At 34.7% G+C, this 25783-nt stretch overlaps 1 protein-coding gene across 7 annotated transcripts in view; it reads right to left on the reverse strand.

The window, feature by feature from the left end:
* FMN1 (formin 1) overlaps positions 1-25783 on the reverse strand; it is a 208851-nt gene that overhangs the window by 60532 nt on the left and 122536 nt on the right. For all 7 annotated transcript variants that reach the window (XM_030041745.2, XM_030041760.2, XM_030041739.2 and 4 more), the window contains 6 exons: positions 17228-17289; positions 16362-16450; positions 11614-11743; positions 10189-10335; positions 6549-6608; positions 4210-4330 (listed from right to left, as the gene is read on the reverse strand). In XM_030041745.2, the coding sequence (XP_029897605.1) occupies positions 4210-4330; positions 6549-6608; positions 10189-10335; positions 11614-11743; positions 16362-16450; positions 17228-17289 (609 nt within the window). The remainder of the gene's footprint in view (positions 1-4209; positions 4331-6548; positions 6609-10188; positions 10336-11613; positions 11744-16361; positions 16451-17227; positions 17290-25783) is intronic.

Here is a 25783-nt window from a genome sequence, read left to right on the forward strand (position 1 = left end):
TCTAAAGAAAAAGGAACAATAGTCACAAGTTGCACCACAGGAAATCCTCACATGGGATAAGGAAAAATATTCAAGACAGTGATTCAGCACTGGAACAGGTACCCAGAGAGGTGTTGGAATTTCCATCCTTAGGTTCAAAACTAAGCTAAGGCCCTGTACAACCTGATCTAAATATGAAGTTAGTCCTGCTTAAAGGCTTTGGACCACAGGATCTCCAGAGGTACCTTCCAACCAACCAACCTGCATTTTTCTATGATTTTAAGATACTTGTAATACCTCTGTATAAAAAAAAAAATCTGAAAACAGCCAATGTAACATTGTCATTTCTCAACTTTGCATTCACAGTTTTACTTGATTCCCTTTTAATCTTGTATGGATTACACAATTTTACAAGATGGAGCTGCCATAAGCTGAAGTTTTGATGAAGTTCCACTACTTAAATGTGGAAAAGTTGGGGGTAACATCCTTATGCAAGATACAGATCTGTCAACAATTAGGTTAAGAGGTCCCCAGTTTGAAACCATGTCTCCTGGAGTACTGAAATCCAACTGATTATCATAGGTAGCTGATCCATGAAGTCTTGTTTCTATTTTAGATTAAATTACCTCCTTTCAGTCATGTGTGTGTGTGTAATCACCCACATACATATGCATACACACTCAGTTAAGTTAGGAAAAATTTAAAACATATATACAGTACTGAAAAAAATATTAGCATGAAAATGGCAACTAATAACTCTACTGGTGGCTATGAAAGAAGGCAAAAGCAAAAGGTATGTCCATTTTCAATGGGATCAGAATGTTACAATCTCATAGGAAATTTAATTAATTATGAGAAATAAAAGTGTGACTCTTGAAAGTATTCAGCCTGGACCTACCTTGGTTTCCATTTTTAACCATTCAATAAATACCTTTGCTCTTTCAATTGTTAAGGTCAAGAATACTGAAAAGTTATAATGAACATTACAGTAAATGATAGAAGGAATCTAATATTCCTTTCTTTTGACTAATGGAGCAGTGTTTTAAAACTTTACGAACTGTATTGCGAAGAAAAGCAATGAGTGTGACAGATGGAAACAATCTACAGTGCAACTAATTTTGAATAATTAAGATAGTTCAACTTTGGAGAGAGATGAATAAAAGGTTCATGGTAAAACCTATACAAGTCTATCATACTTCGGTAAAGTGGCTTTCTTTCTAAAAATCTTCTTATGATTACACATTTCAAAAATTCTGTGCTTATTCCAGAAGAATACCAATCAAGTGGCATTGTCCAGACTAGAAGGGAAATCATGTGTAGTCATAGGGAAAGTAAAAAGTCGAAATCATTGCCCTAGGCAAGGAATAAGATATCTTGCAATCTCAAAATATTGATGCAAAGCAAAATATTTTTTCCATAAATATAAAGATTAACTGGAAAGCTAATACCTGTTAAATGCATAAATGTATCTGCTTATGCTACTATCTAATATTTGAAAACCTTACAAATACACTGACTGTACAGACCTGGAGTGAAAACCTGAGCTTACAGAAAACATTTCTTTTTCCTGTGATTTTAAAGTGGAACCAGATTTCATTCTACAATTTTCATCTATTTAATATCGCATTCTTTTGCACTTCTTTCCCCTTAGAAGCCTATATTAAATGCATATTTTTGTTTATCATTCTTTTTAACCTAAAAATGCTCATGATTACAAAGTTCTTTCTGGAATATGTGTTAAAAACCTGTTGGATTAAGGTTCTCCAAAAATTTGTTTGAATTTTTGAGCCAAACTGTAGTCTAATCCCTTTAGATTAAAGTTAGTCTGTCCCTTTAAAGTCTAATCTGAAAGACTTCAAAATAGCAAATTGTATGGAACTCAATCTGTTTATCTGAAAAGGATGAAAGGGTTTGTGCTCCATCTAGATTTGAACTTTTGGTTCCACAGTGTCTAGGTATTTCAAACCAGAGGTTTACACCATTAAGACATGCCACTCATGATAACTCAATCTTTCCTATGTTAATATCCATGATAGAAAGATAAATGAATGCCTTGATAAACTAGTAAAAAATATTTTTAAATACTAAATGACAACTATTATGAAAAGTATCTATCAAAATTGCCATTTCAGGCACAAGAGGTGATATTTATCTTTTTTTTTTAATCATTCTGTACAAATTTCAGAAAAAAAGTAAGTCACTAACAGGAACATTAGTTCATTCCCTAATGGCACAAAAGAAAACCCCTCTTTCATTTATTACCTTTGTCTCATCCCACTTCCAAGGTAATCTTCTTAAGACTACCTTAGCCAACCAAACTGTGAAATAAATCCAATGTACCCTATAACACAGGCAGCCCCAGTTAATATTGTGCAAATTATTTACATCTGAAGGGCCGCGCCTGTCTGGATAGCTGGGCCCAACGCTTCTCTGGACTTGGTTTCTGCTACTCACATCTGTTTCAACTTTAGACTTTCACTGGTATTCTGCCAGCAGCCACAACTTTTTAATGGCTACAATAAACTACAGAGACTCATCAAATCTTTGTTGTACGTGTTAAAATTATAACCTCTTCAATTAAAATTTTGATTTAAAAATAAACTACAGCATTATCTGAAGAAAAAAAATTTGAAAGGGAATGTTTGAAAGAGATACAACATTTTTACATGAGTGATTGTTTCTTTGTTTAAATATAAGAGAAGCTAATCACAGGAATGCTTGTTAGAATTCTGCTGCATATTTGTGAGTGATAAAATACCAACATCTGAAAACATTTCCACAACCTTTTTTGTTTCAAATCTTTGCTGTCACTAACTTTATATGTTAATTGGTTTGGATGGGTTTCAAATACATCTTTACAAAGAAGAATTATGAAAACAACCTCAACATAACAATTTTTCTAGATTTTTCTATAAATACCTAAGAAAGTGTTTTAGCAAATAAAAATCAGTGATTAAAAGAAAGCTGCAGTTTTTATTTTAAGAGTTATTTAAAGTGTTTAGCTTTTCCTACTTGCTGTCTGTGTCTTTGCAATGTAGAACAAATACGATGTGAATGTCACAGCCTCTGCAGATCCTGCAAGACTAAGATACATGACAGCAGGACTACATGCTGAAAAAGTACAAGATCAAACACAGATCATGTTTCTGCACAAACTAGCCCAAAAGAGGGCAGGCCAAGGGGTTTACAGGGCCAAGCGATGAGAGGAGATAGAGCACTCACTTATGCCTGGGTCGAACAAACAACAACTGACACTTTCCTACCACTGTTAACCTTTGAAACTATCCTAAAGATGGCAGTGACCTAATCCAGCAATTTCTAACTGTAAGGATAAATTATTTTGTAATGTTTTTCATTGCCTTACATTGAAAAAAAATAAACCAATCATCTTGTTCAACTCTGATTCTAAGAGGACTTCCATTTTGATGCAGAGATATAAATGTAAATGGAGAAGTTTTTATAGGCTTTTATGCAGATTCTCTCCCTAAACTCCATTTTCTACACAAAACTGCTTCAGTAAAAGTAGCAACTTTTCCTTAACAAAAAAGACAGCTTAAAATATTCAGTCATCGTTTGCTGGATTTATTTTGAAAGCCATATGAAGCACAAAATAAAAATGAAACTGCTTGGAACACTTAGAGAGCAACCCTTCCTACTTTATTTCCACTCAGTACCTTGATTGATAGATGAGTTGGGTTTGTAAGCCCCTCTTTATAATAAACATTTTTAAATGTTTATTTTATGTCCCAGGGTGAAAATATTTTGAACTGGAGCTTTCCATTTCCCTTTGCTGTGCCTTGGCAAGCTGTGTTTTATTTCTACATTAATAGTATTCAAGTCTTTCTTGTAGCTGTTAAATTGTTGTTATACAAGTACTGAAGAAAGTATTTATGTTATGGAACTAACAGATATCTACAGTTAAACACTGTAGTTCTGGAGAAGCCAGAGGAAAATTCACACATAACTAAAGAAAATTTCAGAAAGATTTCTTTAGAGGCCTTTCGATTGTAAAAGGGAAAATTAGTTTTCAGTATCTTTACTTTCATTTTTATTAAGTCATGAGTTTGATTTTTTTTTCTTTCTAATTTATGTGAGTAATTTGTGCCACAGTGTAAAAACTCTAAATGAATCAACACTATAAACCTAATTAGCAATAAGAAAACCTCATAAAGGTCACATTTTAAATGGCACTTTGTTGTTAGCAGAACAAATGTGAAAGTTCCCAGTTACCTTCTAGATCTCTCTTCAGTTTCCTTAAGTCTTTTATTAGGTCTTCAAACTTAACTTGGGAGGCCTGGAAAAAATCCTGTGGTTCTGGTAAAGGAAAAATACTCTTGTCTGTTCCTGCTTCCTAAACAAACAAACAAACAAACAGGCCACTATGAAAATTGAATGCATTTGCAGTGAAATAAATTTCTTTTCTTGAAACATCATCTATGAAACTCTATTATAAACCTGCAAAAATAATGTATATTAAATCATTCTTGCTAAAACAACATATATATCATTCAAGATTAAATCCTGACCATTCTGAGTATTGAAACTTCCTTTTAGATGTTGTAAAGCAAACTGTGCTCAATTTAAACTATGAAACAACACTGAGCTCACAACATTTCAGTTCATTTTATATCAATAAAGGTTTAGATAAGGGATTAGAAGTTTCTTAAAAACAGATAACATGAATGTCTATTTTAATGCAACAAGTGATCTTATGCCAAAAGCTTGTGGTTTCACTCCCTCCCAATTCATTAAATATACACACACTTTATAAGCATAAATTGAAACCAATATTTATATATTGCCTGAAGTATTTTATACAGATAAAAATATACAGTTTAAGATTTATGTGGCTAAATAAATCACATGGGTTAACGTCTGTATGGAACTCCTAAGTATATACCTTATTTTTAGCACAGTAAAAAAAATAATCAGAAGTAAAACAAAACAAAACAAAAAAACTGTACAAGGTTCAAAGCAATATCTCCAATGGAACTTTAACAAGTAAAGTATATAAATGGTATTAATATGACATTGCTGTGTATAAGCATACACTAGTGAATTTAAAATACTACCTGTGCACAGATTTCCGACTGTAATAAAGTAAAATTCATAGGCTGGAGAACTAATTGTTTTGTGAACAAGGAAAAAGTAATATTATTATAAAGATATGAACATTTGGGGGGCAGAAAGAAAGTACAATGGATTACATTTACACTGTGTCCATTTCCTCCTAAGGAGGATAAACTGTTTTGTTTTACAAAATGCCCTGAAGTAAAATGACAGTATAGTAGAAAGTTTGCAGAAATATTAAATACATTAATTAGAAAGCATTAGCTTCAGCATTATTAAAAAAGAAGAAAAGAATATATACGTCAATACCCTGAGAACCGAGAAACATTACAGGCCAGACAAAGTTGCTTTTGTTATGAGGCTTTTTATAAGATGGGTACTTAGGTTAAAGTAACGACACTTTATTTCCCTGCTCAAAAAAAAGAAAAAAAAAAAAGGGGGGAAAAAAAAAAAAAAAAGAAAAAAAAGAAAAAAAAAGGAAAGCAAGTACAGATCTACATATCTGCCAGTTTTTTATCTCCTCTACAGCTCAGCCCCAGGAGCTGTTCCACAGGGTCGTGACATACAGACCCTCCAGCATTAGAGACCATAGAATCACAGAATGGTTTGGGTTGGAAGGGGACCTTTAAAGACCATCTAGTCCAAGCCCCAATGCCATGGGCAGGGTAATGTCTTCACTTACTTTAGTCTTCACTTACTTTAGTCTTAGTCCTGGAAAAAATGCTCATGACTACTAACTCATCAATTCAACATCCTTACATAAGAATTAAAAAAGAAAAAAAAAAAAAAGAAGAAAAAGGAAAAACAAAACAAAACAAAGTATTGTTTGTATTCAACCAGACATAAGGCCATGAAAAATTACACTAGTCTTAGATTCAAAGATTAGGTAAAGGCATCTTCTTAATCTCAAAATTAAGCAATTACATAGTTAAAACCAATTAATAGTGACATTTTAATTTAAAGGACAATAGTTCAAATTTTCCACTCCAAAACTTCGGGCACTGCTGATAGCTGTCAAAAAGCCTCATAATGTAACTCACTCAAAGCAGCAGCCACACCTCTTCCCACATTTTCAACCTCTAACTTCATCCTCAACTTAAAATACCAACCTGTCCTTGCATTCTGTCATAAGAGAGAAATCATGCTTCTGTCTTCCATTATTACCACATCAGAACAAGATTTACAACATTACAGTAACCAGGATGTAAGAAGACAGGACTGGAGTGACCACCTGTCCAGTCTGCAACAGTCACAGGCAATTACCTGTAGTGGTTAGTTCAACAGTTAATGTAACATTTTCCAAAGCCTCATCATAAAACCTATACCAAATTTCAGACCTATTGAGGTCCACAACTATTATAAGAAAGCAAAAGAAATTGATTTTATTTTCCCGTCATAGTTATGGTGTTCAAATTTTAAAAAAGCTAATACAAACACTTTTAAAATCTCCAAAAGAAACCTACTTTTGTAGAGGCTGATATAGCAAATTAATCTTTTACCTTATCACAATGGCGTAGGTAATATATGACGACATAATCCACAAGATTAATACCACTATCCTAGGAAAAAATAAATATATTATTAAAAATGTGTGTGATTAACACTGTTTCAAGTGAGTGAAATTTTACTCTATTTCAAAATAAATATATTATTATTTTATATTGCTGTGAGAAATAGGACTCTCAATATATTCATCCCTAGCATTACTGACCAAAAAAATCAATCTTTTATAACACAGGCTTGATCATACCACCACAAGACCTAGAGCTTCTTTTGGTTCTGAATACCCGGTAAGAAAACATGCACTGGGAGAAGCTGTCCCTGTATCTTTTTTTAATAATACAAAGCATTACTGAATAATAATATTAACTTGAATAATAATATTAATAATGTTATTCTTGAATATAATATTAACTAAATATTACAGTCACCTTATACATTAAGTTGAACTGAATTTGATTCCTCTAGTCTCAATTAATCTGTAATGAAGACCTGAAAGAGGCATAGATACTCTTCATATTTTACTCCAAATATAAAACCAGACAGCATTTACCTAACAAGTATATTTCATGCCCTGTTGCCTTATAAATATGAATTTTAACACCCTCTTTGTGGAATCACCATTTCCATGGTCCTGCATACAACAACTGTACACATCATCATTTTATTTTGTTACATGTCATTGGGTCAGCATAGGCCAGATGAACTAAAGGAAAAGTGTAAAGTTGTGACTTATACGTGACACGGTACTGTTCAACAACATAAAAGAATCATAACACAGGGAATTATATCTGGAATGTCTAAAGGTTTTTTGGATGTGTTTTCATATTGTACATTGACAGGTATCAGGACAAGCACTTGTATGTGAACAATGTCTGACTTCCTGTACAGAGCTGCCTCGCCTATAGTAGAGCCTGCAGCACATTATATTTTATTAATATCATACACCAGCAAAATTCTTAAGTAAGCAAGTCATTGCTGTCATGCAGACAAAGCCACTCTGCTTGTGTAACAGTTTTAGAAGACATTGCTGGCAGGTCATGTGACAAAAAGGAACTGAAGTGACTCATGAACATTTGATTGCCTTTTTAGATTAAAATACACCTGTTATTCTATTTTCTATACGCCAAACTATCAAACCTATTACTTTGGTTTAAAGAGTACTTCCAGAAGACAAAACACAGAGATTTTGAAGTGGCAAGCTACATTTAAAAAAAATAAATCTCTGTATCAAGTAACTTTCTAGGCTCATGTGACAACAAATTACTTTTATGTGGACTAGGAGATACTTAACATTGACTCTTTACCTCAGCTCCCGGAATTCAGCTTGCCGAGATGTAATATTGCTTGCTGGCAATTCCCAAAAAGGGAATAACGAGACACAGGAAGGATACCTTAGTGTTCAAATATACAACACCCTGCATTCTGCTTTCTTGCAGATACGGTTTACCAATTTTCTCTGAGGTTTCGCATCTGCCTGTAGCAGCTGGCCCCTTTGAGTTTTTATGCATTTTGGAGACTAGTCTAAACTAATAATATATTTATTTTGGCTACCAGGAAACTGTAAATACTGTATTTTTTTAGCTTGTTTTGCTAAGGAAGAAGTCTTATGCAATTACACTGTCCATCTGTCACTCCTTTTCATAACTCATAATTTTGGAACATGCTGGCTAAATTCAGCCAAATTGGAAAGTCCCAGAGATAATTAAATTCTTACAAGTTTATGGTTAGATGGAAGAGTGAGTCTAAAATCAGTACTTCTACTGAGAAAAGTCAGGCAAAGCTCAGTTGTTTTACATTTTTCTTCATGGCAGCTGGCCAATCAATGAACACCTGAGTACTGGGAAACTTGGCCTGGTTCTAGTTTAGCTGCAGCTTGTACTGTGTCTTGTCCATGAAGTAGGACTGGAAGAAAAGTGGTCATAGGGAACAGCTGAACCATTGCAGTGAAGAGAAAAGTAAAAATTAGAATCACAGAATCATACAATCACTTAGGTTGGAAAAGACCTTTAAGATCATTGAGTCTAACCGTAAACCTAACAGTGCCAAGTCCACCGCTAAACCATGTCCCTAAGCGCCACATCTACACCTCTTTTAGATACCTCCAGGGACGGTGACTCCACCACGTCCCTGGGCAGCCTGTTCCGGTGCTTGATAACCCTTTCAGTAAAGAAATTTTTCCCAATATCCCATCTAAACCTCCCCTGGTGCAACTTGAGGTCGTTTCCTCTTGTCCTATGAATTGTTACTTGGGAGAAGAGACCGACACCCACCTCGCTACAACCTCCTTTCAGGTAGTTGTAGAGAGTGATAAGGTCTCCCTTCAGCCTCCTCTTCTCCAGGCTAAACAGCCCCAGTTTCCCCAGCTGCTCCTCACAAGACTTGTGCTCTAGACCCTTCACCAGCTTTTTTGCTCTTCTTTGGATGTGCTCCAGCACATCAATGTCTTTAGCAGACAAAGGACTCAAGTCCATTGGAAAAACTTTCACTAATACAGCTGATCCCTGAATAATTCATTAAACTTGCTTTTACACTTTGTTAATGATGGTATTCACAAGTAAAATAAAAAGCTCCCTAGATATACTGCTTTCCTGACATTGCCTGTCTCAGAAACACATTTCTACATACATGAAGCATAACTGGAAACAAAAGCTTAAAATCTAGCTTTCTTATAGTTCAAGACACCACTTCACGTAGGAAAAGAGGAAGAACATGAAAGAACAGGTTTTTTTCTCAACCTCCAAATCTGTACCAGCATCAGCAGAAAATACCTCCTATTCTTTGCTGCTTTGTATATCCCTGTGGTGTCTAGGTATGCTTTGGCAAAGAATGACTTTGAGCAGTGTTTCCATTGCCTAGATTATCTAGCACCTCCTCCTCCACCCTACTGAAATAAGGAACAAAGTAACCTAATCTCAAAAGGTGTCCAGAGTTTGTCTGAGCCTGACTTTGATCCTAGCATGACTAATCAAAAATGTGATAGTGGTTCTCAATTTTTGACAAAATAATTTACAGCCACCTATGAGCATTTTCTTGTGCACGCTGTTCAGAATTCATGTCCTACATCCATTCAACTGCCAATTAAAAAAACCAAAAGACTGAAAATATCTTGTTGGGTCTGACACACCTCTTTGAAGAGGATTAAAAACCTGTATATTATATATTTATATTCCTTACGTATAATTCCTTAGTGTATATACTACACTGAACCTTTACTGATATGACATTTTTAAACCTGATTCTTAAAACATTTTTACTCCCATAGAGCTACCTTAAGTTAAGACCAAGAAAAAAGAATGGGGACAGTTACTGGAAAAGACTTCAGAAGTCTGTGCTCTCTCACTTCTCCCTACCCTACTGTAATTAAGTCCCTACTAGTAAAAGAGACACAAAGAAATTCTCACGTAAGTTAATTATCCTAGTGGTACTGAATAGGAGAAATTGGTGATTATGGAAATATGCACATGGACAGGAGAAGGAGGTGAAAAGTTGGGAGAAAAAAGCATGAAAATGGTACAAAGTGCCTTGCTCTTTCAAGCAAGAATGGAAAGAAATAAGAAAAAATTAACTTTTGACAGATGACGGAACAAAAAAAGATCACTTGAGAAAAATTATCTTTAATTAAAAAAGAGTACTTACTCTGCTTTTGACATCCTTTAGTTTGGGGAGTATTTCCAAACCAAATCCATCAGCTTGACCTCGGGTCCTGTTCCCACCATTCATATAATTTCCAAAAGCCAGAATCAAACCTAAAATTTCCTTTACACTTGTCATGTTCAGCAAAGCCTAGAAAATGGATACTAGTCTGTAACTTCCATTGGCACAAAAATTCTAATCGCTAATATAAAAAAGCTTTTTTAATTTTATTTTTGCTAGAGGTTTAGTTTCTTGTATGTTTTTACCTCTGTAGGGAAAGAAGCTAAAACTGGTACAAGAATCAAACACTTAAGACAGCATTTATTAGAGTGTATCTGCCTAAGATACTATGTTTAACTTAATCCATATGAAGCAATGTCATATTCAGTCTGCTTCTCATTGGTTCTGATGCTCTGGAAATTCACATTTCTGGACCCATACTTAATGCAGGTATACCAGGGCTAAGGCCTAAATTACTATGCCTCAAAACAGAAAAGAAATCTAGAAACACAGTGGAGAACTAATAAATTATTTTAATTTACATATAAAGACATCTATCTTGTCAATCAAGAATCTGAGGCCGGGCCTAATTCTTAACTATGTAGCCTTGTACTACATATTGGATAAATCAATTGTAGTGTAAGCTCCTCATAAGTAAACTGAGGGCAATACCACTCTCCCTATCTCATCTTTGGGCAGGAAACACTAAGTAACTATGTTTATTGTTAGAATATGCAAAGAAATCCAAAGGGGTAGAGCATGGGTACTTTGTGGCAGCAAAGCTAATCAAAAGCTAATCTTCAAACTGGAAAAAAAAAAAATTAAATACTGTCCTGGCCAGGATGTTATACCTTTAGGTCACTATTTAATTTTTCTTTTCATTCTTATCTCATTCTACTTTTCATGTTTTTGTTATAATTTCAAAATCTTGTCTTTAGTCATTCATAGTATAGAAATCTTAGGTAAAGCTTTGTCAGGTACTAAAAAATCTGCTGTATCAGGGTTAACAGAAATGTATAGATACCAGGGGAAACTAATAAGCTAATGAAAGTGATAGGCATCTATTGCTGATGGCATCAACAGTGATATGCAAAAAAAAAAAGTAAGTATGCAAGGCCCTGTACTAAGCTAGTCTGAGACATAGTTTCTATTTTACGGAGGTTATCTGTTACTCTACTTAATGTGCAAAGTAATAAAAATCTGCCACTTAAATAAAAATTAATTTTCCTATGTAGAGCATAGGGCATCACACACAACTCACCTTCCCTCTTTCCTCCTCCTTTTGTTCTTACAAGCAGCTAAAAAATTTAATATATTTTTATTTTCCTGAAAAGCCAATAACCAGGCTTAAGATTCATCACTTATGGTAAAAAAAGAAGCATGAATACTCTATATTTATGTTTTTATTTAGCTTTCATTAGGATTTACCTTGGAAACACGAGTTATGATATCAACTTTCCGGTGCACTGAAGTTATCCCTTCAGAGAAAACTGACTGGAAGATAATACACTGAGCTCGTTCTGTGAAGTTGGGGATCTGAGATAACTCATATAAAAATCTGTGGAAAAAAAGAGTATTAATGAATCTTTATATTTCTTGTCTGTGGGGTACATAATGGATCAAAGATGTAGTATCATGAAATATACATGCAATCTTTCCTACTTTGAATCAAATCTGACCATTTATAATTGTTCTATCCTTTATGCACAATGTGTTAAGAAATCATATTAAGAAAAAGGCAAGACATTAATCATTATCACATTAATCCATTAATCCACTACCACAGCTGCATCACAATGAATAGAAGAATCATAAACCTAGTTCATACGTTAAAAAGAAAAAAAAAGAAAAGGAAAGACATAGAGAAAGACTGTCTATTTACTGTTTTCACTCATGTGTTTTTGCTTCCCTTAAAAATGTGCCCAGCAATACAGAACTCAATATATTCCTACAAAGTTATTTCATAATATAAAACATCTGCCAAGAAATTTCTTCTGCTGCTCAGCCTCAATTTTCTTTCACTAATTTGCACAAGACTTCCAATTATATAGCAGCAAGTTTTATGGTAATGCACCTAGCCGTGTATTTAGCTCTAAAATATTTGCAGATTCTATCTCTCTTCAGTCACTGTTCAGCAAAGTTACTAACTCTTTATCCGTCCTCATATGTATACTTTCCTCATGAGTCTATTCCAGCTTTCTTCCTTTAACTCTTTGGTAAATAAAAATAAATAGAAGCATATTCAACAACTGCAGTTCGGATATCACAAACTGAAAGCATCTCTAAGGCATGAGTAATTCCTCCCTTTTCTTCAATTTAAAATGTAAGAGCTTGGCTAAATAATACAAGAAGCTTTAGCATTTCTTATAATAACATGGTTTGCATAATTTGCTTTGTGGGTTTTGAGTCTAGGATTTCAGTGATACACATGCTTTCTTGAAATCCAGAAACAAGCTGTCTTTTGCTCCAATATCACTTTAGAAACATTCTTCTAATCTCCTGTCTACAGATATCCTTAGATCCCCCTTAATGTAATGCCATAAAGATTCTTCTACCTCACTGAATTATGGGAAATTCTGTGAACCATTATTAGCTTGGATACTTACTAAATTTATTTTAATTATTTAAGTTGATACACCTGATTTCTCCAAATTATTTCTTTTTTTTAATAAATAATGCCAGTATCTTAAAATCCGCTTTATAAATTTCTCATGCATGCAATGCTTTGCTGAATACATAGTGACTGTCCAAAAAAAAATCAGCAAAATCCACCTGTGGCTGGTGTGAAATACTTCGTTTTAATTGGAATATCATTTTCTTCCTTCTTTTTCTTTCTTGCCTGATGAAAAAAAATCTATTGTGAGAGAAGGATTGGGGAGGCCCGGCTTGGCTCTTACACTTAAGCAGTGGGGAAAAAAGGAAATGCCAAGCTGGTATTAATAAAAATGCTTCCTATTGGGAATGAATGGTATTGCCTAGAAAAAAAAAGAGGATACTTTGCACTTTGTGTGAGAGAAACAAAAGAAAGAAAAACCCAAACTGCTTCACTAAATTTCTAACATACATATTTTTAAAAGTTTAAATTTAAAAAGTCAAATGACACATATTCTTGCCTTCCCTTGAAAAGGGAGCTATCTCCCACACTGCCGGTCATTGGAATACAACATAATTGTGCCAAGAGTTAAAAGAGCATCAGCATAAAAAGAAAACGTCTCCAGATTTTGGAATTCAAAGTATTCATTGTAAATATCCAGACAGAACACTTATAACTGAAATCTGTCACAAAAACAGAATCTTAGTGACTACAAATGTAGTTACTAAACACAAAGTCATGGCATGAATCTGTGGTTATCAAAGACAAACCATGAATTCACATGGAAAAAACTTTTGGAGGGAAAGAATATTCTTAGTTCGGTCATTTTTGCAATTTTAGTCTGAGAAAAGTATGATTTTGACTTAACGTAACAATGACATGACTGTGACATAGCTTTTTGATGGGTTTCTCATTGCTACACTTCTTATGGCCTGACATAAACATAGAGAATCTGCTGTTCATCTCCGTGAGGTCCATTTTACTCCTCTCCTGCAGAAACTGTAAATAAAAAAATGCATTTACTTGAGAACTCTTTTATTCTACCAGAATCTTGTAGTAAAGGACTTGAGAGCACTTTGAAACCAGGCAAAGGTTACCAAGTTGTTAGTGTAACAGAACATTCTTCCAGAAGATAGACAAAGAAGGGTGATTCTATGGAGGTAAACTATTTATCAGATCACATTTATCCACATTTGAAGAATATAAAATTTAGAAGTAATTTTGGGGAAAAAAAGATGTATCTAATCCTGCAAGCTTCTAAGTAAACCAGCAGGATTTAAACTGAAGTCAAAGGGAAGTGGTCTTCAAAGAGAAGCAAATGGCATTACTTGGACAGCAATTATTAATAGCTCACTACTTCCTGAATTCAAACTACACACAAAACAGGAAAGCTCCGTACCCTATTTTGCTACTATTTCCTTCATTAGTATTTCTCCTATTAGTATTTCACAGTAGAGAGGACTTCACAGAGATTATATTACAACTAAAAGGGTCTTCTTGGAAACTAGCTAAAGCATCTGTATCCTGCTAGCAAAGGCCCAAACTGTGGTCAATTGTGCATATAAATCTTTAACATGTCAATGAATATTAACATTTTAACAAGTATTATCATGAAGCATAATTTAGGGGGGTATTGTCATGTTGCTGTCATATTTACAGTTTGTACCAACAAGAGCAAATTTAACATGCCAGCAAAACAAATCAAAATCACATGTGCAGGAGAGCATCAGTGATACCACTAAAGCTTTCTATTTGCCTGATAATCCAAGCATTTAAAAATGGAAAAGGTTTCCTTTAGACTTTGGTGAATGCACATCAACAGTTTCATTATATGAATAACTATTGCTAGTATTCGTGACCATTTGATAAATGGTTTGGTTTGCACTTTTGTTCTGATTCTCATTAAAGAAAATACATGAGGCATATGCCCTGTAGCAAATATTTTTAATCACACATACAAATGTAGCACTTTTCTTTCTTTAACCTTTTATGGAATTAATATGCATAGTACAGTTCCAACAATCTCCAGTTCTGCATTTAGGTTGACTTAGAGGCTTGACTTGGACAACAAAACCAGCAGCACCTGATCTACTCAGTTTTCAGAAAGGGCATTATTTTGAAGGTCCAATAAAATTTACATAAGTGCATCATTAGCAAATTGTTTCCCCCTTGAGGCAACATTTTAAAAAAGCTAGTTTTCTTAACTTATGTAGTTTAATAATAGGGTAAAAATGGGATAATTAAGACTTGCAAAGAGAACACAAAGAGTAATAATTGATAAAAAAGTTAGCTTTTGTCTTTGACACTACTATTTCACTCTGAATCATCAGGTGTAACTGCTTTATTTACAGTTCTTTACTTTTAATTATGGAACAATGATAGCATAAATCCAACTTTGTGTTTAATGAAGATCAACCTCTCTCCACTATAATTTACAAAAACAGACAACCTTTTGTAACTCTAGAGCTCTACATGATTCGTATACTCCAGAACACAAAATGCATTAATATTTATTTCACTCAGACATACAGCAAACAGACTGCTAAAGATTCAAGCTCTGGAAAACATCAACTAGTCACACAATGTATTCTTATGCCCCAAGCCAATGCAATGAAAGCCATGGATATGGGATGCAAGAACAAGGTAGTATATACACTTTACAGATATTTGTCTTAAGTCTTACTCAAGAATGACAGCCACTCTTCATCAAGAGTAAACGTGATTGCCTTATCTCCCAACATGAAAATGTAATACTTCTGACATCAACCAATCATATACTATCTCTGCTGCTTCAGTTCTTCCTCCACCTACCCTTTCTTATGCCAAAGACAGCAGAAAAGACAAAAACAGACATGAGGAAAGGAAGCAAGATGGCAGAGAGGCCTCAGGGCGGGAAACTGCACTGTGATTAGAAGAGGATGGAAGTACAATGGGAATAGTAGCAAAGTAGCAGAAGACAAACACCACTGGTAGGCCAAAATCTGAAATCAAATGGATACACTAAAATAAAATTCAGGATTACCACTCTGCTCATGGATTTTTGCGATTTTCACATTGGTCTAAGGTTTGTTACAACAGAAGGAGCAATACTTAAGAATTTTTTCATCCTAATAGTCATCACTGTCCACAACAGTTGCAGAAGATGAACTGTGGAATCAACCTTGTAGGCCTTCAATCAGCACGACCAGAGTGTACATTGTCTCTTTGTCACAGGACTCACCAAAACCCTCTGTTGGTGTAGCTCTTTCAAATAATCAACAACCAAAATCAGTCTGGCCCTGCTTTATGACACATTAATTTAGCCCTAAAAGCTCTGAAGGAAGGATATGCCTTTTACAAATACAAGAATGGGAACAGAAATTTTTATTGATTCAAGGCTATGTATGAGTTCTGGTGGTCCAAGTTGATGTAGTAAGATCTGTCATGTCTGAAAAAGTTATGTGATAAAGGCAAAGTTTACATCATACCTTGAAATACACAAAGAAGCTAAAAATTAGCTACCCAAAATTGTGTATCAAGATCCCTTTTAACATAGCAGCAAAGGACTATATTATATAACAATAATAAAAAAAAAAAATCTTACTGTTCTGGTTTATCCAGAAGCTTCAGCTCCTCCTCTTTTGAAGTCTGATAGTATTGCTTTATCTTCTCTAGTTCATCCTTTTGTGCTCTCTGAGTGAATTAATATAAAGTAATTAATAACAAATTAATAACAAATTAATAAATTACTAATTTACCCGTTTGTCTGCAAGTAACAATTATACTTTTTATTGGGAAACGTTTAGACTATGCAAAAGAGTGAGGCATAAAGATTCATGACAAATTCCTGCAGTGCCTTGCAGTGGCATTTACTACCAATAGGCACAAAGCAGAGCATCCTTGTAGAACACAGCACTGCAAATATTGCTATAGGGTGCTTCACACAGTTTAGGTCAGAGAGGTAGCTCCGATATCTCTACAGCCAAGTGTACATGTATTCTTCCATGCAACTTCAGAGTCACACAGTTCATGAATGCTATATACTTAGTCTACAGAGCAACTTGGGTAAGAACAGGAATGCATAGCCCGAGTTAACTGTTTTAGGCACTTACATCTTGAATGAGAAAAATTCAGCATTTTAGCACAAAATACGCCTTAAGTAAGGGCAGTTATTTTTCAGGCAGTTCATGAGAGAACACTGCTAGATGTTACACCTTTTGTTACATTTTAACCTCATTCCAAAGGCACTCGACTGTTTTAAATTTCTGACATTTAAGAACTAAGCCAGTAAGAGAAATAAGCATATCAATGGGTATTTTTTTTGTTACCTATTTTATTACTGTTAAATTCCCCAAAGACTTTTTCTATATAATGTCTCTAGTCTGAAATGACAACATAAAATAAAACTTTACTTATTCTGTGTCTGAAATACTATGGTAATTAACCACAGCTTTACCCCAGCTTACTTACATTTTCATATAGTGCTTCCAGTGTTTCCAGATCTACTACGGAGTCATCAACACAAAGTATAGCTGTATAGAATACAATCACAAATTAGATGCTAGAAAACATACTTAGGAGTTCAACTCTGTTTCCTGAGAAATGTACTAAAGAGATCTGATCTAGCTAAAGGACATATTTGTATCCAGTTAATATTTTATTATTTTCAGCATTTTATTTTTGTTCTGACTTCAAGTCACGGCACTCAAGAACTTACTATGAACTCTGTCTCAGGAGACTGGAGCTCTACTTTTCCTCTCCAGTATACTCAGCAGTCAAAGATATGACCTGCCACGTACTCAGCTGATTGCGTAGCTAGCCAGGCAGGAGAACATGGGAACAACTGATACCAGACAATGAACAGCACAGATTTCATGGTAGCTTAGAAGGCTGGATAGGAACGAATTGAGAGTTAGGGTATTTAGGTCTTGCTATGTGCATGGGAGATCAGGTAGATATGAAGAAGGGAGATCTGCTTGTCTTGGGGCTAGCAATCTTGGGAAGTAGAGAGATAGACAAAATTGCAAGATTTTCAAGTTGCAAATTTGCAAGCACAAAAGATTGCGCTACAGATTTTTAAGGTTTCTTCACAGAGCAGCTCGCATTTGAGTTGGCTTTACCCAATGGAAAACTACCCACATGACAATTTCCAGATAAATACTTTTAAACATCACACAGAGACACCTAAATTATACTCTTCAATGATTAATTATGCCTCATTACCAAAAATGAACTCTCAAAATGTTTCCTGTCTTAGTTCCAAATGTTACTACGTTTGGAATATACGGCATTAGGTGTTTCCAACATTTGCAAATCCCATTACAATTTAGGCAATGTATTGGGACTCTTCTGAAAACTAAATAGGATTGGTTCATGGTGCTTTCTAATGCTCTCTAATGTTAAATTCCAGTAAGCTAAAAGATGTACAAGGGAATAGAAATAACTTTGGATGTTTAATTTTTCTGAAACCAGCATCAAGATTCCTAATGGGACTGGGCACAATTTCTGAACTCCTGACTTATGTTTAAATGTTACTGGGAACATTAATCCCAAAAGAATCCAGCTTAAGGTCTCTACCAATTTTCCACATAACCAGTGACTCATCGTTAGCTAGTTCCTGATAACTTTTAATTTCAACTGCATTATATTTCTTCAAAGGAAACTTGACTGCTTGTGAATTTAGAAGATTTTAAAAGCTCTTGCTACATTTGCAATCCGTGTTTGAAAGTGGCAAGGCACACATCTTTAAATAATTATTTAAAAGTAATAAGCTTTCGCCTGCTCTTCCACCTACCCCATGATTTTACATTGTGAAATTAACCAGCAGGCTAGTAAATTTTCTCTGTGGCAGGCTAATTAATTTTATTAAAAGGTCCAATGACATTTAGAATGCTTTAAAATTTTGCCTGTCAATTATGATTCCATCTCTTGACATTACACCTTGGTTAGAAGTAAAGAATTATACAGAAGACAGTATCAGTGAAAAAAAGCAATATCTCCAACTTTTTGTCTTAATGGAAAGATTCAAAAAAAGCTCAAGAGTGTAACCAAATATAAAGCCTGAATGACCAAGCTTGACAAAAATATTTGTTTAAAGAAAAATCATTAGGGATTGAATCTATGAGATCATCTGTTGGCTTTTGCAAGCCGGTTCCATGAGTTGCATTATCTTCTGTATTACCCAATGAAATTTCAAAAGAACCTAAGTGATTGGAAAACGTATTGGAAAACTGATTTCACAGTCCAATATATTTAATTGTTCAGATTTTAAAATACACATATTGAGTTCAAAAACTTCCTTTTGTGGTTTCACTTTCATCCTATTTTGGAATATTCCAAAATCTGCTTACAAGGAGAAATCTATTTGTCCAGAGTTATCTAGAAAAGCAACTTATTGGAGGTAATTTGAACTTGTACTAGAAATGCAAAACATGTAAGTAATAGTAGATTTTTTTAGGTACAGAACTATTACAGTGAGAGGAAGTAGTTTGAAAAAAAGAACACTTTAATAAGAATATCAAGATTTGTACATTTAACTGTAATTTTCAGGCAGAGATTTGTCACAAAAAAGGCCTCAAAATAGCAAAGTGGGTTTTAATGCTGTATTTTCTTATCCATGTTTCTAACAAATCAGTATTGTTTTGAAGTGTCATGATAAAGCAAAAAATATTTGAGATCAAACTAATAAAATGCAATCTGATAAATGAACACATTTTTAACAGAATTATTAATAATCAGTGTTATGAGACATTAATATGAATTATTTTCTCTTTTGGACAAGTATGTGATTGTATAAAAGTACCAAGAAAATATTTTGGGATTTACTTGCTATACAACCTGTCCTGCTATTATTGGCTCTGTCCATGTAGACAGGCTGCAGTTAAAAATCTAGCCATATTACTCAATTCAATGATAGCTGGACGTCTTAGGATGCTAATGTACACAGAGACACGCTCCCAAAAAGTCAGAAGTACTCCAAAATCCACACAGATTCCTTTATTTCATCTTAATGTATTTTAATATCTTTATCTTTGCCCTTATATCTTTTTTCATTCACACTGATCAAATTTAATGCCATACACATTTGGAGCAGAAGACAAAAATGAAAACGTAAAATTATGAAGATTGTCCCATTTTTAAAAAAAGAAGCATTGATTTTGAAAAGCTGGAAGAAAACCCTGAATTACAGGTGTCTTAGTATTCTTCACATTCTTAAAATATGGCATGTGCAATACATTCACAGTATGTTGTGTAAATTAACTTGAATTGGGGCAGCTGAAAAAAACCCATTACACCAGATCAAAGAAACTAATTATTTTACTTAGAGTTACGAGGAACAAAAGCTTCTCTAATTTTTCTGTGAAAAACAAACCCCAGTTTTAATCATATGTATATTAACATTATTAAAATGAATAAAAGCCTTCAGAAGCTTTTCAAAATGCTCTTCCTATACAGTGAATTTAACCGTGATACTTTACTGCATTAAATCTCATTATATCAAGACTCACATAAGTGTAAGTAATATAGGTGAAGTATCATAAATCTACAAAAGAGGCTCCAAAACAATTAATAGCTATTACAATATCAATCATCATCGGTGGTTTTTACTTTTATCTTGCCTTCTAGTTAGCTGTCTTCCTTACACTGTCAGTTCAGTTAGAATATTTCACCTACACCTCACAATATGCCGAAAGGAAGTAGACTCATGCTGTGAAAAGCTGGTAATTTTATTGGGTTCCTCTACCTTTAAAAAATCTGTTACTTGGCCAAGTCTGGTTTCTGAGATCCTTTTTTGCAGGGAAATTGAGGCAAACATTTTTATGTGGCCTATGGTGTCTGCTCACAACAAGAAGAATTTATATACACAAGGATCATTAGTGCAGGGTTGCACCCATTAGGATATAATAACCGTCAGCTAGGACAAAAAACAGATCAGCATCGTGCATTCAAACTAACAGGCACACATAAAAATACTTGCCAACTACGTTTCACATACTACGAGTATTGCTAAGAATATAAACTTGTACCAAGGGTTTTTAAACAGACTCACTTTTTAAAAATGAATTGAACTGTAAAAAACAGATTCCCTACTGCACAGATTTTTCACATACTCTGTTTTATCACTTCAAAAATGTAAACCAAAGAAAAGCTGAGTGTGTGCAGTCTACATACAACTGTAGAACTTCGAGGTTAAATTTGAAAAATACACTTCTCTCCTCTTAACCAGCTTAAATACCAACAGTCTTAAGGCTGATTCTGATATACAGCCTCACTCCTACTAAACACATTTTGGTTAAATCAGGATTTAAGTCCTGCTGACAGAGCTTACATATACTCAGCAGTATCAAACCACTTAATGTGACAATTAAACTATGAAATATGAAGAAATCACCTTAACTGCTCCCTAATGATAGAACTGAAATATGTTATTTAAATAAAAAGAACTTGCCAAAGGTACATTTATTTGACCTGGAAGTACTTTATTGTTTTATGTAGTACATTCTGCTAAGTAAGGCTTGATTTCATGGGAACGTGAAGCTCGTCACTGGGAAATTTAAATTAAATTATGACTAATCTAGTCAATTAGAAAATGACAACAATTGTTAAATACTTATCCCTACTTGGCAAAACTGCCTAAAATATCCAAATCACTCTGGTTTACTTCTGACAAATTGATATGTTCTAAACTTATTTAGAGGTTTTCTCCAGTATTTAACTATCATGCGACACAAAACCCCAATAAAATATACATTACGAAGAAGCACCATGGGCACAATGTAGGTTTAGAAGACTAAGAAAGCTCAACTTCTGCAAGAAGTCATGAGCAAAAGACTCTGGCACTCATGTTAACCTACCCACATCAGGCTGGATGCCCAAGGCAGACTCACAAAAACATATGTTGTGAATTTTCCAGAACAAAGAAAATAACTTTTAAAGAAAATTGTTTCCCAACTTCTGAGATGGGTATGCAGCTATCTCTATACTTCACACATAGTATACAGTATATATAGAATGCATACATGTAGTATTCTGTGTAGGTGGAAAAGTCACACAACTTTGGAACAACAGTCTTTAAACCCTTATAATCTATGCTTCCATCCTGCAAAATATTTTAGTTGAAACCCCAATAAAACTCTGTTCACATAGTGCAAGTAAGAAAGATTCCAAAGCATTTATCTTTATCCAGAAGTATTTACAAAATATAATAGAGAAAGGAACTGTGAAACTATTTGTGCTGCATGATATGGTTAAAACACAAACTGGGATTCAGAAATTCTGAGCACATCAAAGTCTGCAGATTAGAGTTGCTTTGGAATAGTTTGCCTTATACATATAAAACATAGTCTTTCAGATGCTAAGAAAAAGTGCATGGATAACAATGATAAGTTTAGATGTGCCATAAATGATAAATTGCACTAAGACAGTGCAACCTATTTCTGTAACTTCTATGGCCTCTCATTAGACCACACAGAAATCCCAGGATGATTAGAAACACAGTATAGAATTAGAATGATTATTGGACTGATCAGCAGTCTGGGTGAGTTAATCTGCTGTTCACATTCTTCCAATTATTTACTCCAATATGTTGACAATGGAGGGTAAATCACAAAGTTGGAGAAGACCCATCAAACACTTTTCAACTGGTTGACTGACATTGTACAGTAGTATCATAACTGTGTTCTTTCTAGAAAGTTGGTCCCCTCCTACAATGCCACGCAAAAAAGCTTGATGCAGAGTGGCACGATAGTTACGTGCATTGTTCACCAGCAGAATATAATTACTGTGACACTATAATAAAAATATATTCCACATTTGAGAAGCAACCAAAAAAACCCCAATAATGAAGGTGAATCTACAAAAGCAGATAGCATGACCTAGGCTTTTTAACAAAATCCATTCTAATCCATCCCATCTAAGTGTGATCAAATACATTTCTCTAATATTTTAAAGCTTAATGTGCCTCTGCACAGATAATTTACATTGTTGGTGAACATAAGAATGTTCCAAAAGCACAATAAACATACCAGGTCCCCATACATGCTATTACAGGTTGGCCAGTGCTACTCTGATTTAATAGATGGAGTCTCAGACGTTATATTTAATTGCTTAAAATCTAGGAAAGAAAAAAACCAAACCACTAAATTAGCATCAGAAATAGTCTCAATGCCAAGGATCAGCGTTAAATTCTCCCCTTTGCCATATAGGCTAAGTTCTGTCAATGTTGTAGTGCTACAGTGTTAAACTCTTGCCTTGGTAAATGTACTAGGAAAGCCTGCAGCTGTTCTGCATGGAGTAATATGGCACTTTATTGCCACAAAGAGTGCAATAAGCTGTAAAGTGTGCATCTGGTGTGATCTACTGCATCTCATAGATTTGGTCCCAAGTAAAATATACCAGCGTGTAAGACCATCTAGTTAATGCATCCTGATGGAAATCAGGGGTATTAGACAGTGAACTATTTCCAGCAATGTACAGAAGCAGAACTTCTGGTGCCCCACAATTTTAGTGGCAAAAGGCAGGTACTATGGAGGTAGGGAGGGATTTGGGAGAATCACTCGTTTAGACACAGGCATCTACATTTTATCTACATCCCATTTTCTGCAACTAAAACTTTTTTTCATCTGGGCTGCCCCACAATTTTGCCAGTTTACTTTTGAACAAAGATCTCAGTAGCTCATGGGAAGCTGGCACAGATGACATACACTGCAGAAAAGAGTATTATTATGTGTTTTCCAGTATACTGCTACTGCTAGCTACTGTATTGGGAACTGCCTGAGTGACTGGAATGTTACCCTGTAAAAAGTTGGGACCAGTGTCCACAGAAGGTCTTCGCATACAGTTGTAACCAGCATTTCCCATTAGAAACAGAAGTGAAACACCTCACTGTGGAGTGAGTTGTAATATTTCAACAGCAAAGCCATACAAGTAGTCTTGAGCCAGAAGTTTCTCTCAAGCTGTAATATTTCAGCTGAACAATGATAGGAAAAGTAAAACAGAAGTGCATTGATACGAAACGGAGATTACTTCTTTAAGTGTGTAGTGTTAAGGCATGTTCCTTACCTAACAGTTGATCTCCACTATTCCTCATCTCTTGTTTATAAAGAATAAAAAAAAAAAACAACAGAGAGGAAGCCTTGAAAATAATCTCAAACCTATGCACAATTTGATTATTGCTATTTGTTTTTTAAATATAAATACAGATCCTATATAGCATACTGAGACAGACAGAATTTCTGTCTGCTGCTCCTGCTCAGGAAACGAATATTATTAATAGTGGTCTAATCAGAAACTACATTACCCTTTTCAGTACCAGATTCACCAATAAAATTTGTTAGTGTTCTCAGAACATTACAGCACCTAGGATTTCTTCTCCTTTCCCACCTACCAAAAAGCTGACTGTTAGGACAGGTGCAGCATGACAATGTTAACTTTCCCTCTGCATCATATCATACCAACAGTAGCCAAAATAATCATTCAGTCTTACATTTTCTTCTCCCTAGACTACTCAGATAGAGCAAGAATTTAAATTTATCAGCAAAGGATGGACTTCACTCTCTCGAACAAACACGTGTGGGAGATTCCCTTCTTGAAGTGTGGCAGCTGGCTCATTATCAAATGCAAACTGAAACATCTGGGTGCCAGATATGGTCACTCACTTGTTTTGCACTGCTGAGCTATCTACAGAATATGCTGTGAAGCTGTTTAATTTGAGAGGGTAATCCTATAGATGCAGAAATCTCACACTATTTTAAAGAAGGATGTAATTTTTCTTGTGATTACTCTTGTTTTGTCTTCTCTACAATTTTGCATGCCTCTTTATGCATAGGGCAGTTCATTTGAGAACAGTTTTTCTCTATCTGCATTTCTGTAACTGCTACTTAAGGTAGAGTAACCAGTACAGTATACATGGACAGTAAATTCATTCGTACATGGCTCTTCAATAAACATGGTCAGAAAAACTTGAAATTAAATTAGATATCCTTTTTCTTTTTTTCATTTCAACTTTCTTTTGCTTCAGGTTTCTTCATTCCCTGTTGCAAGCTGCCAAAGACCATTAACTTTTCTCTTCCTTGTCTTTCACATACTGAATTATGCAGTGGAAATTGGCTTGAAAAAAGGGATGAGTGCTTAATTTTCATGTTTCTTAGAGGTAGCTCTTTGTAACTTCACTTTGTTAAAAAAAAAAGAACTTTGACATTCATCACCCAATGGTCATATGCTTTTTTGGTTAGGCATTGTCATGAGCTATTTAGCTTATTATGATCTTTTTTCACCCAGTACGTTGACTATAGCAGTCTTCAAAGAATTTGTCTGCTGTTAGGCAGGACTGCACACAGATTTAACTTAAACAAAATACTAGGGGATAGACACACACTAAAAGAGAAACAACCATAATTCTACTTTTGTCTTCATTGTAGTATGCATTTCTAAAGATCCTCTCTACAGAACAGATGTTTCCCCTGAGTCTGGTGAACTGTTTTTTTCCCTAGTCTCTGCACACAGATCTTGATTAGAGTACCTCATCCTGCTTTGTTACTGTATTTCAAAAAAAAGTTCCACTAACAGTATTCCCAAATCCCGTTTGTATCTCCTAGCTGTTTCCATAAGCAAGAGGCAGCACATCCTACTGCTGCTTTGAGTAACATGTGCTGACAGGCCAGTCATTTGCTACCTCAGAACAGAGAGGGTGATGAGTTATAAACTTTCCTTCAGTGACAGCACTTGTTTTGATGCTCTTTTCTACCAACACTCTAATTTTCATTAAACTTGTAGGACTACATTAGCTGTGTCTACAACTGCAAGTAGTGTAGTCTTTAGAAATGGATTTGTAGACAGCAACAGCTGGTAGTGAGGATCCAGTGCCCACACTATACACATTTCAGGGAGTTTTAACTATCTCCCATCTGATCCTGTGGAATTTAAAGTCTACTGTAGGTGGAGACCACTGGTGTGCTCCTAGAGCACATCTCATTTAATTTCATTCTGAAGGATGTTTCTGCACTCTGAGACTGCTCTGCATTGCTC

This window comes from Aquila chrysaetos, chromosome 2, assembly GCF_900496995.4.
Source record: "Aquila chrysaetos chrysaetos chromosome 2, bAquChr1.4, whole genome shotgun sequence".
Lineage (NCBI taxonomy): Eukaryota > Metazoa > Chordata > Aves > Accipitriformes > Accipitridae > Aquila > Aquila chrysaetos.